Consider the following 21,543-nt stretch of genomic DNA (forward strand, 5'->3'; position numbering starts at 1 on the left):
TTTAGCAGATGTTATTGCGGAAGTAGCAAAATGCTTTTAGCACAGGGGGTGGAATGTTATTATAAACAGACTGGTACCGAGGCTAGAACAAGGAGTGGAATGTTAGCATAAAGAGACTGGTACCAAGGCTAGAACAAGGAGTGGAATGTTAGCATAAACAGACTGGTACCCAGGCTAGAACAAGGAGTGGAATGTTAGCATAAACAGACTGGTACCGAGGCTAGAACAAGGAGTGGAATGTTAGCATAAAGAGACTGGTACACAGGCTAGAACAAGGAGTGGAATGTTATCATAAACAGACTTGTACCCAGGCTAGAACAAGGAGTGGAATGTTAGCATAAACAGACTTGTACCCAGGCTAGAACAAGGAATGGAATGTTAGCATAAACAGACTGGTACCCAGGCTAGAACAGACTCATCTCAGGATGAAGAATGTGACATGTCAGTACATGTGAACTGCTGTAGGCACATGGCCAGCTAGCTGTATGTGAAATGTACATATATATGAACTGCTGTAGGTGCATGGCCAGCTAGCTGTATGTGAAATGTTCATATATATGAATTGCTGTAGGTGCATGGCCAGCTAGCTGTATGTGAAATGTACATATATATGAACTGCTGTAGGCGCATGGCCAGCTAGCTGTATGTGAAATGTACATATATATGATCTGCTGTAGGTGCATGGCCAGCTAGCTTGCAATGCATTAACTCTCAGTCATCTTCCATTGGTTTTATAGGTGGAGCTGGACTCAAAGTTCCAGAATCATACATGTGGGCTGTGTGGAGACTTCAACGGAGTCCAGAACGAGTTCAATAGGAAGGGTAAACAAAATCACCAAATGTCTTAGAGGGGCGGATTACGCTCCTGTTCTGTTTATGAATGTGTGGGTTCAATCTATGGGTTAGGAAGGGGTTATAAAGTATTTTTCTAGGTACCATTTTAAGAAAGGGTTACCAAAAACACAAAACACATGATGACATAGACTGTTTGTAAGGGGAAATAAACAGGTAAGATAAAACTATGTTTCTTTTCCTACAGATGATTATCTGAAGATAATCGACTATGCTGATATTTGGAAGATGAATGGCCCAACAGAAACCTGTACAGAAATCCCTGTTCACACTGAGCAGTGTGAAGACCAGGTATTTACAAGTCTAGAGCTGAGCTGAACATTTAAGATTTCTTATTCATTACATTTAAACTTGACTGTTAGTTTAAAATATCATCATGGCTGGCATTTGATCAGTACATAATCCCTCTGTTGCCTCTTTTAATTCTTCTTCTTCATCCTTTCAGACCAAACTTTGTGAGCAGCTTCTCACCAGTCTTGCCTTCAGTAGCTGTAAGGACCTGATTGCCACAGACTCCTTCATCAAGGCCTGTGCAGAAGACATGTGTCACTGTGGCAACAGCAGCAGCAGTGTCACCTGCGCCTGTCCCACCATGTCAGAGTACTCCCGCCAGTGTGCTCACGCAGGGGGGAAACCCCAGGAGTGGAAGACCGACCAGTTCTGCTGTAAGGGAATCTTTTTTGCATGACACATCCTTTTTGTTTTTATACTGGATTGTTTGTTTGTATTGCTCTGTTGGTAGTTTGGATGTGGGTAAAAAAAACTATATATATGTATGTTGTAACTCAAAGTAAACACTTCTGACATGAAATAATGCTTTGCCTTAGGTAATCTATAGTGTCTTCTTCTTTGACATGCTTGTATTTACATTTATGTGACTGAAAACTGAGGAGCAAATCCCAATTTTCACTTCCAATGATGTCAATAGAAGAATATGTGAAAATGTGAAGTAATGAAGAGTCAGAAACAGATCTGTGACTCTGGTTATTTGTGTTGAGCAGTGGAGACGTGTCCTTTAAGCATGCAGTACCAGGAGTGTGGTAGTCCCTGCACTGATACCTGCTCCAACCCAAAGAGGAACCAGCATTGTGAGGAACACTGCACCGACGGATGCTTCTGCCCTGCTGGTACATGCACTCATTACTGAATACAACATCATATATCAGCTATGTAACTTTTTTAAAGTAGCTGAATACAACATTATATGTCAGCTATGTAACTATTTTAAAGTAGCTGAATACAACATTATATGTCAGCTATGTAACTATTTTAAAGTAGCTGAATACAACCGATGATGCCCTGATGCAGAGGTGCACCACAGGTCCCAGAGTGGTGGGGCAAATTGTTTTTCCTGGGGCCCGGAGCTTTTCCTAATCTGGTAACCTAACCCAGGTATACATCAGGACCCTATAGGATCTGACAGTGATTAATAAGTAGTTGTGAAAAGGTATTTTTATGGGCAATGATGGGAGTGGGACCAGATTTATATTTTCAGCAGATGCTCTTATCCAGAGAGACTTACAGGAACAGTTTGGGTAAGAGTCTTGCTCAAGGGCACACTGACAAGAGTTTTCACCTCATCAGTTCGGGTATTCAAACCTTTCAGTTACTAGTTCAATTGTCACGATCGTCGTCAGGGTGGAAATGACCGGACCAAGGTGCAGCGTGGTACATTTCTTTTTATTTATAAATGTCACCAACAAAACAAGGAATAAGGACATTACCGTGACGCTTCCGTCGACTATACAGGCCACTAACCAATACAACTACCCACAACTAAGGTGGCAAAACAGGCTGCCTAAGTATGATTCCCAATCAGAGACAACGATAGACAGCTGTCCCTGATTGAGAACCATATCCGGCCAAAACATAGAAACAGAAAACATAGAAATAAAGAAACTAGAATGCCCACCCTAGTCACACCCTGGCCTAACCAAAATAGAGAATTAAAGCCTCTCTATGGCCAGGGTGTGACATCAATGCTCTTAACCAATAGGCTACCTGCCGCCTAGGTATTCAGATATTTTCGAAACAGGTCATATGGCTTTAAAGAAATTCTGGAAAAACTCCTGACCCTTGGGTGGATTGAAAACCTGTCAAACTTCAGCAACCTATTTTAAATCTTCTTTCCTGTACACAGACACAACCACAGTGTTTGGACAACAGAACTCACAGGGCTGAGCTTAGCATCATATAGGCCTATACAACTGCAATTAAAAATTGACTCACACGGTCCATTTATGTAATCAGTTCTGTGTTGTTTGATTCATTTCAGTTAATCATTCTGGATTGAAAAGGTCAAGGTAGACTAGCCAGCCAGACCAAGTTTGAATATAGCCTAAACCACTTTACCATGTGGTTTACCCTGGTCAGAAGGGACAGGGCGCATTGGCTGTAGACTATGCAGCTCCAGGCAGCGGTTGTTATCAGTAACATAGTCAGACTGAGAAATCCTCTAGTTTTCTTCCCAGACAGTTTAAGTGTAGGCTGCTGAAACATTTCCGTGAAGAGTTCTTACTTGGGTATGTCAGGAGTGATGTGTTAACATGTTTGCTAAATACATACCGGAGGAAAGCGGAGCAGAGTTTTGCTAGATTATGTGATTTGCGACCTGACCTGCGCAACCTGTGATTTCTGTGAATCTGATTGGTCAAGACACAGAACAAAACGCACAGAACCTGCAGCACTTTGATTAAAATAATAGATAGGTTTACATGCGCAAGATGACAAATTGAGTCATACAGCTGCCCTTGTGAATTGATCGCCCCCCATCTAGCTTCAGAGTTCGTTCTGTTCGGTGACCTAAACTGGGATATGCTTAATTAACACCTCGGCAGTCCTGCAATCTAAGCTAGATGCCCTCAATCTCACACAAATCATCAAGGAACCCACCAGGTACAACCCTAAATCCGTAAACATGGGCACCCTCATAGACATTATCCTGACCAACTTGCCCTCCAAATACACCTCTGCTGTCTTCAATCAGGATCTCACCGATCACTGTCTCATTGCCTGTATCTGCAATGGGTCCGCGGTCAAACGACCACCCCTCATCACTGTCAAACGCTCCCTAAAACACGTCTGCGAGCAGGCCTTTCTAATCGACCTGGCCCAGGTATCCTGGAAGGATATTGACCTCATCCCGTCAGTCGAGGATGCCTGGTCATTCTTTAAAAGTTATTTCCTCTCCATCTTAAATCAGCATGCCCCTTTCAAAAAATGAAGAATTAAGAACAGATACAGCCCTTGGTTCACTCCAGACCTGACTGCCCTCGACCGGCACAAAAACATCCTGTGGCGGACTGCAATAGCATCGAAAAGTCCCCACGATATGCAACTGTTCAGGTAAGTCAGGAACCAATACACGCAGTCAGTCAGGAAAGCAAAGGCTAGCTATCTCAAGCAGAATTTAGCATCCTGTAGCTCTAACTAAGAGTTTTGGGACACTGTAAAGTCCATGGATAACAACAGCACCTACTTCCAGCTGCCCACTGCACTGAGGCTAGGTAACACGGTCACCACTGATAAATCCATGATAATCAAAAATTTCAATACGCATTTCTCAACGGCTGGCCATGCCTTCCTCCTGTCTACTCCAACCACGGCCAACAGCTCCCCCCCCCCTGCAGCTACTCGCCCAAGCTTCCCCAGCTTCTCCTTCACCCAAATCCAGACAGTGCTGCAAAACCTGGACCCGTACAAATCAGCTGGGCTATTATCTACCTCACTTGCTTTGGGGCGGCAGGGTAGCCTAGTGGTAAGAGCGTTGGACTAGTAACCGGAAGGTTGCAACTTCAAACCCCCGAGCTGGTACAAATCTGTCGTTCTGCCCCTGAACAGGCAGTTAACCCACTGTTCCTAGGCCATCATTGAAAATAAGAATTTGTTCTTCACTGACTTGCTTAGTTAAATAAAGGTAAAATAAAATAAAAATTCTGGACCCTCTCTTTCTAAAACTATCCGCTGCCATTGTTGCAACCCCTATTACTAGCCTGTTCAATCTCTCTTTCGTATCGTCCTAGATCCCTAAAGATTGGAAAAATGCCGCGGTCATCCCCCTCTTCAAAGGGGGTGACACCCTAGACCCAAACTGTTACAGCTATATCCATCCTGCCCTGCCTATCTAAAGTCTTTGAAAGCCAAGTTAATAAACAGATCACTGACCATTTAGAATCCCACCGTACCTTCTCCGCTGTGCAATCCGGTTTCCGAGCCGGTCACGGGTACACCTCAGCCACGCTCAAGGTACTGAACGATATCATAATCGCCATCGATAAAAGTACTGTGCAGTCGTCTTCATCGACCTGGCCAAGGCTTTCGACTCTGTCAATCACCACATTCTTATCGGCAGACTCAATAGCCTTCATTTTTCTAATGACTGCCTCGCCTGGTTCACCAACTACTTTGCAGACAGCGTTCTGTGTGTCCAGACCTCTGGCAGTCTCTATGGGGGTACCACAGGGTTCAATTCTTGGGCCGACTCTTTTCTCTGTATATATCAATGATGTCTCTCTTGCTGCGGGCGATTCCTTGATCCACCTCTATGCAGACGACACCATTCTGTATGCTCCTGGCCCTTCCTTGGACGCTGTGCTAACTAACCTCCAAACGAGCTTCAATGCCATACAACACTCCTTCCGTGTTCTCCAACTGCTCTTAAACGCTCGTAAAACCAAATGCATGCTTTTCAACCATTCGCTGCCTGCACCCGCCCGACCGACTAGCATCACCACCCTGGACGGTTCCGACCTAGAATATGTGGACAACTATAAATACCTAGGTGTCTGGTTAGACTGTAAACTCTCCTTCCAGACTCATATTAAACATCTCCAATCCAAAATCATATCTAGAATCGGCTTTCTACTTCGCAACAAAGCCTCCTTCAGTCACACTGCCAAACTTACCTGAGTAAAACGGACTATCCTACCGATCCTCGACTTCGGTGATGTCATCTACAAAATAGCTTCCAATACTCTACTCAGCAAACTGGATGCAGTCTATCACAGTGCCATTCGTTTTGTTACCAAATCACCTTATACCACCCACCACTGCGACCTGTATGCTCTAGTCGGCTGGCCCTCGTTACATATTCGTCACCAGACCCACTGGCTCCAGGTCATCTATAAGTCTATGCTAGGTAATGCTCCACCTTATCTCAGTTCACTGGTCCCGATAACAACACCCACCCGTAGCACACGTTCCAGCAGGTATATCTCATTGATCATCCCCAAAGCCAACACCTCATTTGGCCACCTTTCCTTCCAGTTCTCTGCTACCAGTGACTGGAACGAATTGCAAAAATCGCAGAAGTTGGAGACGTTTTTTCCCCTCACCAACTTTAAACATCAACTATCTGAGCAGCTAACCGATCGCTGCAGCTGTACATAGTTAATCTGTAAATAGCCCACCCAATCTACCTACCTCATCTCCATACTGTTTTTATTTTATTTACTTTTCTGCTCTTTTACACCCCAGTATCTCTACTTGCACATCATCATCTGCTCATTTATCACTCCAGTGTTAATCTGATAAATTGTAATAATTTATTCCTATGGCTTATTTATTGCCTCCTCATGCCTTTTGCACACACTATAAATATACTTTATTTTTTCTACTGTGTCATTGACTTGTTTATTGTGTTATTGGCGTGTTTATTGTTTACTCCATGTGTAACTCTGTGTAGTTGTCTGTGTCACACTGCTATGCTTTATCTTAGCCAGGTCGCAGTTGTAAATGAGAACTTGTTCTCAACTAGCCTACCTAGTTAAATAAAGGTTAAATAAAATAAAGATACTTTTTTGTCAAGTCTCAAATTGCAAGTCACATGACTGGAGTCCACGTCCCTGTATTTTAAACCAGGAAGACTGAATTAAACCTCATGTCAGATATGTGCATAGCTGCAGGAAGTAGGGGTGTTGAGTGTCCTGCAGCACCTCCTAAAAAAATCATAATTAAAAAAAAAATAATAATAATAAATGTACACTGGGCCTTTAATATAACATATTACATTTAGAAGTAATGTAATTAGTAATTTATGGGATCAGGTGACTAAATGTATTGCTTTTAATGTAATTTACGGAATCAGTTGACTAAATGTGTTGAATGTAATTTAAGTGGTTTTAGTTGACTAAATGTAATGTATTGAATGTAAGTCATGGGATCAGCTGGCTAAATGTATTGAATGTAAGTCATGGGATCAGCTGACTAAATGTATTGAATGTAAGTCATGGGATCAGCTGACTAAATGTATTGAATGTCATTATGGAACCAGCTGACTAAATGTATTGAATGTAAGTCATGGGATCAGCTGACTAAATGTTTTGAATGTCTTTCTCATAGGAACCGTGTTTGATGACATCACTCAGACTGGCTGTGTAGCTGTGAACCAGTGCTCTTGTCTCCACAATGGACAATCTTACCAGCCTGGACAATCATTCTCAAGAACATGCCATAAATGGTAAGAGCTGCATTGCGTTTGTGAATATACTGAATTGTTGTGTGTGTTGATCCGGGTGTGTTGAGGCTAAACTGACTGTCTCTCTCCGTTAGTACCTGTATCCAAGGCCTGTGGAGTTGTATGTGTTGAGGCTAAACTGACTGTCTCTCTCCGTTAGTACCTGTATCCAAGGCCTGTGGAGTTGTATGTGTTGAGGCTAAACTGACTGTCTCTCTCCGTTAGTACCTGTATCCAAGGCCAGTGGAGCCAGATGTGTTGTGGCTAAACTGACTGTCTCTCTCCGTTAGTACCTGTATCCAAGGCCAGTGGAGTCAGATGTGTTGAGGCTAAACTGACTGTCTCTCTCTGTTAGTACCTGTATCCAAGGCCTGTGGAGTTGTATTTGTTGAGGCTAAACTGACTGTCTCTCTCCGTTAGTACCTGTATCCAAGGCCAGTGGAGCCAGATGTGTTGTGGCTAAACTGACTGTCTCTCTCCGTTAGTACCTGTATCCAAGGCCAGTGGAGTCAGATGTGTTGAGGCTAAACTGACTGTCTCTCTCTGTTAGTACCTGTATCCAAGGCCTGTGGAGTTGTATTTGTTGAGGCTAAACTGACTGTCTCTCTCCGTTAGTACCTGTATCCAAGGCCAGTGGAGTTGTATGGATCTAGATTGCCCTGCTACCTGCTCCATAGTGGGAGGTTCCCACATCACCACCTACGATGGGAAAGCCTACACCTTCCATGGCGACTGCTCATATGTCCTGTCCAAGGTAGGGATCTAACCTACTGTATTGAGACTGCTCATATGTCCTGTCCAAGGTAGGGATCTAACCTACTGTATGGAGACTGCGCATATGTCCTGTCCAAGGTAGGGATCTAACCTACTGTATGGAGACTGCTCATATGTCCTGTCCAAGGTAGGGATCTAACCTACTGTATGGAGACTGCTCATATGTCCTGTCCAAGGTAGGGATCTAACCTACTGTATGGAGTGATATTAGTGCCAACAGAAATATTGAATAAAAATGTGGTGTCTTTCATACAAATTCAAAGTGAATCAATTCAGATTCCATGTCAGTTGGCACTAATAGGACTCCATGGTGACACATACTGTATGTTTAGTAGATTTAACTCCTAACTCGCTAGCGAACATCTACTGGCCCACGAACCGGCCACATCCGGCATAGATTGCAGCCGACAGCTGGCAGCCACTTGCATTGGAGGTGTTTATACATACCATTAGCATCACTATCCATATTAATCTCATAAATACTTTTCAATCAAGTTGAACCATAATATACAGTGCCTTCAGAAGGTATTTACACCCCTTGACCTTTTCCATTTTTTTTGTTGTGTAACTGGCCTACACACAATATCCCATAATGTCAAAGCGGAATAATTTTTCTACAATTACTAAAAAATTACAAATTACTTTAAAAGATAAATCGAAAAATGTTGAGTCAATAGGTATTCAACCCCTTTGTTATGACAAGCTTTATGTTCAGGAGTAAACATTGGCTTGACAAGTCAAATAATACATTGCGTGGACTCGCTTTGTGTCCACTTACAGTCTTTAACATGACTTTTGAATGACTACCTCATGTCCACACATAAAATTATCTCTAAGGTCCCTCAGTCGAGCAATGAATTTCACAAACAGATTCAACGACATAGACCAGAAAGTTTTTCCAATGACTCGCAAAGAAGGGCACCGATTGGTAGATTGGTAAAACATTTAAAAAGCAGACACTGACTACCCCTTTGAACATGGTGATTGGTGGTGGTTATTATGGTGGTTATTAATTACACTTTGGATAGTGTATCATTACACCCAGTCACAACAAAGATACAAGTATCCTTCCTAACTCAGTAACCAAAGAGGAAGGAAACTGATCGGGGATTTCACCAATGTTGACTTTAAAACAGTTACAGAGTTTAATGGCTGTGATAGGACAAAACTGAGGATGGATCAACAACATTGTAGTTACTCCACAATATTAACCTAATTGACAAGTGAAAAGAAGGAATCATGTACAGAATAAAAACATTCCAAAACATGCATCCTGTTTGCAACAAGGCACTAAAGTAATACTGCAAAAAATGTGGCAAAGAAATTGACTTTTTGTTCTGAATACAAAGTGTTATGTTTGGGGCAAATTACAATACAACACATTATTGAGTACCACTCTTCATTTTTTCAAGCATAGTGGTGGCTGCATCATGTTATGGGTATGCTTCTAATTGACTGGGGAGTTTTCACCCTCATAGATATCATCCTAACTAACTCGCCCTCCAAATACACCTCTGCTGTTTTCAATCAGGATCTCAGCGATCACTGCCTCATTGCCGGCATCCGCAATGGGTCTGTGACCAAACGACCACCCCTCATCACTGTCAAACACTCCCTAAAACACTTCTGCAAGCAGGCCTTTCTAATCGACCTGGCCGGGGTATCCTGGAATGACATTGACCTCATCCCGTCAGTAGATGATGCATGATTATTCTTTAAAAGGGCCTTCCTCAACATCTTAAATAAGCATGCCCCATTCAAAAAATGTAGAACTAGGAATAGATATTGTCCTTGATTGACTCCAGACCTGTCTGCCCTTGACCAGCACAAAAACATCCTGTGGCGTTCTGCAATAGCATCGAATAGCCTTTTCAGGGAAGTTAGGAACAAATATACACAGGCAGTTAGGAAAGCGAAGGCTAGCTTTTTCAAACAGAAATTTGCATCCTGTAGTACAAACTCAAAAAAGTTCTGGGACACTGTAAAGTCCATGGAGAATAAGAGCACCTTCTCCCAGCTGCCCACTGCTCTGAGGCTAGGAAACACTGTTACCACCGATAAATCCACTATAATTGAGAATATCAATAAGCATTTCTCTACGGCTGGCCATGCTTTCCACCCGGCTACCCCTACCCCGGTCAACTGCCCGGCACCCTCCACAGCAACCCGCCAAAGCCCCCACCATTTCTCTTTCACACAAATCCAGATAGCTTATGTTCTGAAAGAGCTGCAAAATCTGGACCCTTACAAATCAGCCGGGTTAGACAATCTGGACCCTCTCTTTCTAAAATTATCTGCCGAAATTGTTGCAACCCCTATTACTAGCCTTTCAACCTCTCTTTCATATCATCTGAAATTCCCAAAGATTGCAAAGCTGGTGCGGTTATCCCCCTCTTCAAAGGGGGTGACACTCTAGACCCAAACTGCTACAGATCGATATCTATTCTACCCTGTCTTTCTAAGGTCTTTGAAAGCCAAGTTAAAACCTCTTAAGTCGACCCCCTACTTTTTCGAACATTCTGTTAAAAATCGCGCAACATTTTGGCGTCCTGCTACTCATGCCAGGAATATAGTATATGCATATGATTAGTATGTGTGGATAGAAAACACTCTCACGTTTCTAAAACTGGTTAAATCACGGCTGTGACTATAACAGAGCGTCTGTTTCATCGAAAAGCGCAGGAAAATCTGATCACTGAAAATGGAAAAAAATATCCATGCGCCACTCCCAGGAATTGTTAAAGGTGAACCGTATTAAATGAGGCCGAGGTTGCAGTACCTACAGCTTCCACAGGATGTCTAGAGTCTTCTCATTTGCTTCGGATTTGATTCTTGGTCGAACCGACCCAAGGGAACCGATTGCCTCCGACCTCCAACTGGATGTATTGGTTGAGTTTTTCCCGGACATTTTTTCCAGACGACCACCTATCGAATTTACATCGCCTCCTGATGAATTTTATCGCTTATTAACGTGTACTAATACCTAAAGTTGCATTACAAAAGTATTTCGAAGTGTTTTGTGAAAGTTTATCGTCGACTTTTTTACTTTAAAAAAATGACGTTACGTTATGAAACGCTATTTTTTTCCGTTTATCACATAGTCTTCATAGATCGATATCTAGGCTATATATGGACCGATTTAATCGAAAAAAAGACCCAATATTGGTTATGGGACATCAAGGAGTGCCAACAAAGAAGATGGTCAAAGGTAATGAATGTTTTATATTTTATTGTGCGGTTTGTGTAGCCCCGACTATGCTAATTATTTTGTTTACATCCCCTGCGGGTCTTTTGGGGTGTTACATGCTATCAGATAATAGCTTCTCATGCTTTCGCCGAAAAGCATTTTAAAAATCTGACTTGGTGCCTGGATTCACAACGAGTGTAGCTTTAATTCAATACCCTGCATGTGTATTTTAATGAACGTTTGCGTTTTAACTAATACTATTAGCGTTTAGCGTAGCGCATTTGCATTTCCAGAGCTGCGTCTCAAGTAGGAGCAAGTAGGAGTCTCTGAGTCTGCGTCTCAAGTAGGAGCAAGAGGTTTTAACAAACAGATTATCGACCATTTCGAATCCCACCGTACCTTCTCCGCTATGGGTGAAGATACGATGGGTGCACCTCAGCCACGCTCAAGGTCCTAAACAACATCGATAAGAGACATTACTGTGCAGCAGTATTCATCGACCTGGCCAAGGCTTTCGACTCTGTCAATCACCACATTCTTATTGGCAGACTCAACAGCCTTGGTTTCTCAAATGATTGCCTCGCCTGGTTTACCAACTACTTCTCTGATAGAGTTCAGTGTGTCAAATCAGAGTGCCTGTTGTCCGGACCTCTGGCAGTCTCTATGAGGGTGCCACAGGGTTAAATTCTTGGGCTGACTCTATTCTCTGTATACATCAATGATGTCACTCTTGTTGCTGGTGATCCTCTGATCCACCTCTACGCAGATGACACCATTCTGTATACTTCTGGCCCTTCTTTGGACACTGTGTTAACTAACCTCCAGACGAGCATCAATGACATACAACTCTCCTTCCTTGGCCTCCAACTACTCTTAAATGCAAGTTACTCTTAAATGCATGCTATTCAATCGATCACTGCCCGCTCCTGCACGCCCGTCCAGCATCACTACTCTGGACGGTTCTGACAAAGAAAACGTGGACAACTACAAATACCTATGTGTCTGGTTAGACTGTAAACTCTCCTTCCAGACTCACATTAAGCATCTCCAATCCAAAATTAAATCTAGAATTGGCTTCCTATATCGCAGCGAAGTATTCTTCACTCATGCTTCCAAACATACCCTCGTAAAACGGACCATCCTACCGATCCTCGACTTCGGCGATGTCATCTATAAAATAGCCTCCAACACTCTGCCCTCGCTTCATACTCGTCGCCAAACCTACTGACTACAGGTTATCTACAAGCCTTATCTCAGCTCACTGGTCACCATAGCATCACCCACTCGTAGCACGCGATCCAGCAGGCATATTTCACTGGTCACCCCCAAAGCCACTTCCTCCTTTGGTCGCATTTCCTTCCAGTTCTCTGCTACCAATGACTGTAACGAACTGCAAAAATCACTGAAGCTGGAGACTCATATCTCCCTCACTAGCTTTAAGCACCAGCTGTCAGAGCAGCTCACAGATCACTGCACCTGTACATAGCCCACCTGTAAACAGCCCATCTATCTACCTCATCCCCATACTGTATTTATTTATTTATCTTGCTCCTTTACACCCCAGTGTCTCTACTTGCACATTCATCTTCTGCACATCTATCACTCCAGTGTTTAATTGCTATATTGTAATTAATTACTCCATAACTTTACTGTCATACCTTAACTTTACTGTCATACCTTGACTTTACTGTCATACCTTAACTTTACTGTCATACCTGTTGCCGATTGTCCCCAGCAAACCAACAAGACTGCTTTCACAGTCCTGGGTGACATAGTGAAATGTGGGAAGACGGACATTGAGACCTGCCTAAGATCTGTAACCCTGGTGACTCCAGAGTCCACGGTAAGTTAGCCAGTCAGTGACTCGTATCACCACTTCAGGGTTGGAGTAAATTACATTTCATTTCCAGTCAATTCAGGCAGTCCACTGAATTCCAATTCCAATGCTCTTCATTGTTTTTCAGTGAGGAACATTTGGAATTGGAATTAGGTTTTCTTTCTGAATTGACTGGAATTGACTCCAACCCTGTTCCACACTCCTTATCACCAGGGGAGTCGCTTTAACTCAAGCTGTAATTTGTCACTTGCAGATGATCGTCATCGAGGCCATGGGAAGGGTCTTTGTCAACAAGATGTTTTCTCAGATGCCGCTTTTCATGGGTGAGTGACTGATTGATGGCTGCTTGAGAAAAGGGATACAGAGATGTGATATCTGTCTATTTTTGTAGTCATTGATCAGTATAAATGTATGTTTGAAACCCTTCCCATGCAGTACATACTGTACCAGAAGTTGTCTCTTTCTTTCGTCTTTCTTTCCTTGTCTAGCAGCATGTAACACCATAAGCATCCCACAATAGGGAAGTGGGAGCTAAAAGTTCATGGTAAACCAGATTGTGACTAGAACGTGTGTATATTTTCCACAGCTGATGTAAAGGTCTTTCAGCCCTCTACATTCTACATCGTTGTGCATACCTCTTATGGGCTCCGTCTAGAGGTCCAACTAACACCTATAATGCAGGTCTACATCGTAGCTAGCAGTTCACACAAAGAAAAAACCCAGGGTATGTTTCTCTCTGCTCATTTAAAGTCTTTGTGAAAAGATAAGCGTTTTTGGGTTGTTGAGAAGCGCTATATAAATCTCATGCATTGTTATTATAAAAGATGATTGGTTATCAAACTACTGTTAATGTAACGTGTGTCACTATACCACTTGTTTGAGGGGTTCGGTCAAACCTCACCTGAAACAATTATTAATAAACTAATGATACTTGATGCATTGCATCTTCAATGTTAGTTCAAACCACCTGTTATAATGTTTTGTACTTCTTATCCAGGTCTTTGCGGAGACTTTAACGGTGTCCAAGCTGACGACTTCAGAACCATCAATGGACTCGTGGAAGGAACCGCTGTGACGTTCGCCAACACTTGGAAGACCAAAGCAAGCTGTCCTGATGTGGCACAGAACTTTGAGATGCCATGCAGTCTGAGTGTAGAGAACGGTACTCCTTCGACCTCTTTGAAAGCACTAACATATGTCTAATGCAGTAGTTCTCAAACTAGGGGTCACTTTATATGAAAATGGGGTCACGGGAGAATTTCCAAAATACCAAATAATATAAACAAAAATTTGTTTACATCCCTGTTAGTTAGCATTTTGCCTTTGCCAAGACAATCCATCTATCTGACAGGTGTGGCAGATCAAGAAGCTGATTTAACACTATGACAATTACACAAGTGCACCATGTGCTAGGGTAAAAAAAAGGCCACTCTAAAATGTGAGGTTTTTGTCACACAACTCAATGCTACAGATGTCTTAATTTTGAGGGTGCATGCAATTGACTGCAGGATCCACCAGATCTGTAGCCAGGGAATTGAATGTTCATTTCTCTACCATAAGCCACCTTCAATGTCATTTTAGAGAATTTGGCAGTACATCCATCCGGCCTCACAACCGCAGCTGATGTTGTGAACAAAATGTCCCATGGTGGCGGTGGGGTTATGGTACGGGGCTGGCATAAGCTACAGACAATGAACACTCTTAAATTGCATTTTATCAATGGCAATTTGAATACACAGAGATACCGTGACGAGATCCTGAGGCCAATGTCATGCCATTCATACACCGCCATCACCTCATGTTTCAACATGATAATGCACAGCCCCATGTCGCAAAGATCTGGACACAATTCTTGGACGCTGAAATTGTCCCAGTTCTTCCATGGCCGCACTTGACCGTTGCACTTGAATCATTCCCACGTTGAACCGCTAGTTCCACTACGGAATGAAACCACACACTATTGCAGAGACTTTGATATTACCGTCCGCAATAGATGTGGAGGAATAGAGGCACATGTTAAACAAAGAATCTATGCTATTTCTCGCAATCAAGAGGAAACTCTGATTGAACGACTCACAAACTCCCCAGCTTTTTATGGGACTGAAAGGTGGACTCTTGCACAAATGGGGCAAATCTATAGTGGGACAGCGGGCAGGACTCTTCACTAAATGGGGTCGTGGGCCAAAAAGGTTTGGGAACCCCTGGTCTAATGATACAATACCCAAATGCGCTTCAGCCCAGGTGAACAAAAAGCGAATCAGGTGCTCGACTGAGGGACAGTAAAGCCTAGATTAAAACTCTGTACTTTGTGAAATGTTGCTAATATCTCATATGTTTTACAGAGAGATATGCCAAGCACTGGTGCTCAATGCTGTCAGATAGTGAAGGAATATTTTCCCAATGCCACACTGAGATCAACCCAAATTACTACAAGGAAGTAAGTATGATGATTTTAACTTCTCAAATGCTCTTTAATTACAGAGTTATCCCAAAGCTCTTAGAATATATATTTATTTATTAAAAACTCATTTAAGATGTTCTATATCAAATAATTATATAATATTAATTTAATTTATCTCAAAACATCTAATCAGATGTTTGTAATACTATTGTCCTGTGCTTGTGTGTGATTTCAGAAAACAGAAGTTTTCTTCATTATCACATCTCATAACTTCTTCTTCTTCTACTGTTTCTTCTTCTCTCCCTGTAGATCTGCCTATATGACAGTTGTAACTGTGAGAGGAGTGAGGAGTGCATGTGTGCTGCGGTCTCCTCCTACGTCCATGCATGTGCTGCTGCAGGCGTCCTGCTCAGTGGATGGAGAAACACCACCTGTGGTAAGATAAACATCAGAGATACTGAATTTATTTATTCATTAATTCATGAAGGGTTCCCCTCCTATTAACCCACGGTGTCCAGGGTTTACCCTCCTTTTAACCCATGGTGTCCAGGGTTCACCCTCCTATTAACCCACAGTGTCCAGGGTTTACCCTCCTATTAACCCACGGTGTTCAGGGTTTACCCTCCTATTAACCCACAGTGTTCAGCCTTTACCCTCCTATTAACCCACGGTGTCCAGGGTTTACCCTCCTATTAACCCACAGTGTCCAGTGTTTCCCCTCCATTAACCCACGGTGTCCAGGGTTCACCCTCCTATTAACCCACAGTGTCCAGGGTTTACCCTCCTATTAACCCACAGTGTCCAGGGTTCACCCTCCTATTAACCCACAGTGTTCAGGGTTTACCCTCCTATTAACCCACATTGTCCAGGGTTTACCCTCCTATTAACCCACAGTGTCCAGAGTTTACCCTCCTATTAACCCACGGTTTCTGGGGTTTACGCTCCTATTTACCCACGCTGTTCAGGGTTTACCTTCTTATTTAAAAACAAAATACCCCAAAACATGTAATTAAATGTTGAATCACCATACTGTTTTCCACAGGGAAGTACTCCTCTAGCTGCCCTGACACGATGGTCTATGACTACACCATGACCAGCTGTGACCGTACCTGTCGTTCACTGAGCCAGACAGACTTCACCTGCCAGGTACATTTACATGGACATCTCATTTCTATTGTATGTGTTTGCTATTATTGTTCATTTTATTAATGTCTTGTTGTTTTGTATGTTGTTGTTGTCTTGTTGTTGCTGTTTTGTTGTGGTTGTGTATCTTCTTCTTGTTGTGGATGTTGTTGTTGTCTTTGTTGTTGTTGTTGTTGTGTATCTTCTTGTTGTTGTGGATGTTGTTGTTGCTGCAGACATGCCCAAAGTAATTTCCCCTCATGGATAAAACATTTTTAATTGAATTGAACAGTTAGACCATGTGTCTGTGGATGGCTGTGGCTGTGCCGAGGGGAACCTACCTGAATGACCAGGGAGAGTGTGTCCCTGCCTCACGCTGCTCCTGCTACAATGGAGGCACAGTAGTACCCCCTGGAGAGGTCACCAGGATCTATGGGGCTACATGGTAAGGACTTGGTTGGCATGTGAAAGAAAATCTCTGAAAATCTGATAGTCTTCTCTGTTGTGGCTCTATTAAAATATTTAGAAATCGACTGTCTTCTTCTGAAGTCTTGTTTTACTGCAAGAGGCATGCTAAACCATGCTTAACCCCCTCCTCTTATACCCACCTTAACCACCCAGCTCTTGCAGACAAGGGAAATTAAGCTGTCCTGGAGAACAACAACATTTATGTGAGTACTCTGAAATTCAGAACACATCTTTAATTGCCAAACATAGCAAATCACTTCACAACCAAGACTCTGTAGTTTAGTCCCTACTAACCTATAAAGCCTACTTTTGTTCCCTACAGCCTGTGAAGAACCAATGGGTTTCTTCAACTGTTCTAGTGCAGGGCCCGGAGCCAAGGGCTCAGAGTGCCAGAAGAGCTGTCAAACACTAGACAGTCACTGTGTAAGTCTACAATGGGACATGTCTTACAACACGTTAATAAAAACATGTCTTACAACACATTAATAAAAACATGTCTTACAACACATTAATAAAACATGTCTTACAACACATTAATAAAACATGTCTTACAACACGTTAATAAAAACATGCCTTACAACAAGTTAATAAAAACATGTCTTACAACATGTTAATAAAAACATGTCTTACAACACGTTAATAAAAACATGCCTTACAACACATTAATAAAACATGCCTTACAACACATTAATAAAACATGTCTTACAACACATTAATAAAACATGTCTTACAACCCGTTAATAAAAACATGTCTTACAACAAGTTAATAAAAACTTGCCTTACAACACGTTAATAAAAACATGTCTTACAACACATTAATAAAAACATGTCTTACAACACATTAATAAAAACTTGCCTTACAACACGTTAATAAAAACATGTCTTAGAACACATTAATAAAAACATGCCTTACAACACGTTAATAAAACATGCCTTACAACACATTAATAAAAACATGTCTTACAACACGTTAATAAAAACATGCCTTACAACACATTAATAAAACATGTCTTACAACACGTTAATATAACATGTCTTACAACACGTTAATAAAACATGTCTTACAACACGTTAATAAAACATGCCTTACAACACGTTAATAAAAACATGTCTTACAACAAGTTAATAAAACATGCCTTACAACACGTTAATAAAAACATGTCTTACAACACGTTAATAAAAACATGTCTTACAACACGTTAATAAAAACATGCCTTACAACACGTTAATAAAACATGCCTTACAACACGTTAATAAAAACATGTCTTACAACAAGTTAATAAAACATGCCTTACAACACATTAATAAAACATGTCTTACAACACGTTAATAAAAACATGCCTTACAACACATTAATAAAAACATGTTTTACAACACGGTAATAAAAACATGCCTTACAACACGTTAATAAAAACATGTCTTACACCAAGTTAATAAAAACATGCCTTACAACACGTTAATAAAACATGACTGACAACACATTAATAAAAACAAGTCTTACAACACGTTAATAAAACATGCCTTACAACACATTAATAAAAACATGTCTTACAACAAGTTAATAAAAACATGCCTTACAACACGTTAATAAAACATGCCTTACAACACGTTAATAAAACATGCCTTACAACACGTTAATAAAACATGCCTTACAACACGTTAATAAAACATGCCTTACAACACATTAATAAAAACATGTCTTACAACACGTTAATAAAACATGCCTTACAACACATTAATAAAAACATGTCTTACAACACGTTAATGAAAACATGCTTTACAACAAGTTAATAAAAACATGTCTTACAACACGTTAATAAAACATGCCTTACAACACGTTAATAAAACATGCCTTACAACACATTAATAAAAACATGTCTTACAACACGTTAATAAAACATGCCTTACAACACATTAATAAAAACATGCCTTTCAACACGTTAATAAAAACATGTCTTACAACACATTAATAAAACATGCCTTACAACACATTAATAAAAACATGCCTTACAACACGTTAATAAAAACATGCCTTACAACACATTAATAAAAACATGTCTTACAACACATTAATAAAACATGCCTTACAACACATTAATAAAAACATGCCTTACAACAAGTTGATAAAAACATGCCTTACAACACGTTAATAAAAACATGTCTTACAACACGTGAATAAAACATGTCTTACAACACATTAATAAAAACATGCCTTACAACACGTTAATAAAAACATGCCTTACAACACGTTAATAAAAACATGTCTTACAACACGTTAATAAAAACATGTCTTACAACAAGTTAATAAAAACATGCCTTACAACACGTTAATAAAAACATGCCTTACAACACGTTAATAAAAACATGCCTTACAACACGTTAATAAAAACATGCCTTACAACACGTTAATAAAAACATGTCTTACAACACGTTAATAAAAACATGCCTTACAACACATTAATAAAACATGTCTTACAACATGCCTTACAACACATTAATAAAAACATGTCTTACAACACGTTAATAAAAACATGCCTTACAACACATTAATAAAACATGTCTTACAACATGCCTTACAACACATTAATAAAAACATGTCTTACAACACGTTAATAAAAACATGCCTTACAACACGTTAATAAAAACATGTCTTACAACACGTTAATAAAAACATGCCTTACAACACGTTAATAAACATGCCTTACAACACGTTAATAAAAACATGCCTTACAACACGTTAATAAAACATGCCTTACAACACATTAATAAAACATGTCTTACAACACATTAATAAAACATGCCTTACAACATATTAATAAAACATGTCTTACAACACGTTAATAAAAACATGCCTTACAACACATTAATAAAACATGCCTTACAACACGTTAATAAAACATGTCTTACAACACGTTAATAAAAACATGTCTTACAACACGTTAATAAAACATGCCTTACAACACATTAATAAAACATGCCTTACAACATGTTAATAAAAACATGCCTTACAACATGTTAATAAAAACATCCCTTACAACAAGTTAATAAAAACATGTCTTACAACACATTAATAAAAACATGTCTTACAACACATTAATAAAAACATGCCTTACAACACATTAATAAAAACATGCCTTACAACACGTTAATAAAAACATGCCTTACAACACGTTAATAAAAACATGTCTTACAACACGTTAATAAAAACATGTCTTACAACACGTTAATAAAAACATGCCTTACAACACATTAATAAAACATGTCTTACAACATGCCTTAATAAAAAACATGTCTTACAACACGTTAATAAAAACATGCCTTACAACACATTAATAAAACATGTCTTACAACATGCCTTAATTAAAAAAACATGTCTTACAACACGTTAATAAAAACATGCCTTTAACACGTTAATAAAAACATGTCTTACAACACGTTAATAAAAACATGCCTTACAACACGTTAATATAACATGCCTTACAACACGTTAATAAAAACATGCCTTACAACACGTTAATAAAACATGCCTTACAACATGTTAATAAAACATGTCTTACAACATGTTAATAAAAACATGCCTTACAACAAGTTAATAAAAACTTGTCTTACAACACGTTAATAAAACATGCCTTACAACATAATAAAACATGCCTTACAACACGTTAATAAAACATGTCACAACACGTTAATAAAAACATGCCTTACAACACGTTAATAAAACAACACACATTAATAAAAACATGTCTTACAACACGTTAATAAAACATGCCTTACAACACATTAATAAAAACATGCCTTTCAACACGTTAATAAAAACATGTCTTACAACACGTTAAGAAAACATGCCTTACAACACATTAATAAAAACATGCCTTACAACACGTTAATAAAAACATGTCTTACAACACATTAATAAAAACATGCATTACAACATGTTAATAAAAACATGCCTTACAACACATTAATAAAAACATGCATTACAACATGTTAATTAAAACATGCCTTACAACACGTTAATAAAAACATGTCTTACAACACGTTAATAAAACATGCCTAAACACATTCAAAAAACATGTCTTACAACACATTAATAAAAACATGTCTTACAACACATTAATAAAAACATGTCTTACAACACGTTAATAAAAACATGCCTTACAACACGTTAATAAAAACATGTCTTGCAACACGTTAATAAAAACATGCCTTACAACAAGTTAATAAAAACATGCCTTACAACACGTTAATAAAACATGCCTTACAACATGTTAATAAAACATGTCTTACAACACGTTAATAAAAACATGCCTTACAACACGTTAATAAAAACATGCCTTACAACACGTTAATAAAACATGCCTTACAACACGTTAATAAAACATGCCTTACAACACGTTAATAAAACATGTTCACAACACGTTAATAAAAACATGCCTTACAACACGTTA

General features: G+C 40.0%; 1 protein-coding gene across 1 annotated transcript in view; it reads left to right on the plus strand.

Annotated features, from left to right (window-relative positions):
* Positions 1-21,543, plus strand: part of LOC112247998 (mucin-2-like) — a 50,228-nt gene that overhangs the window by 3,024 nt on the left and 25,661 nt on the right. The window contains 17 exon segments of the mRNA XM_042301193.1: positions 738-822; positions 1,040-1,143; positions 1,298-1,517; positions 1,854-1,979; positions 7,192-7,309; positions 7,922-8,060; positions 13,003-13,110; positions 13,358-13,427; positions 13,691-13,828; positions 14,102-14,266; positions 15,447-15,541; positions 15,815-15,941; positions 16,548-16,651; positions 16,920-16,959; positions 16,961-17,072; positions 17,249-17,298; positions 17,418-17,518. Coding sequence (XP_042157127.1) covers positions 738-822; positions 1,040-1,143; positions 1,298-1,517; positions 1,854-1,979; positions 7,192-7,309; positions 7,922-8,060; positions 13,003-13,110; positions 13,358-13,427; positions 13,691-13,828; positions 14,102-14,266; positions 15,447-15,541; positions 15,815-15,941; positions 16,548-16,651; positions 16,920-16,959; positions 16,961-17,072; positions 17,249-17,298; positions 17,418-17,518 — 1,902 coding nt within the window.

This window comes from Oncorhynchus tshawytscha, linkage group LG19, assembly GCF_018296145.1.
Source record: "Oncorhynchus tshawytscha isolate Ot180627B linkage group LG19, Otsh_v2.0, whole genome shotgun sequence".
Classification (NCBI taxonomy): Eukaryota; Metazoa; Chordata; class Actinopteri; order Salmoniformes; family Salmonidae; genus Oncorhynchus; species Oncorhynchus tshawytscha.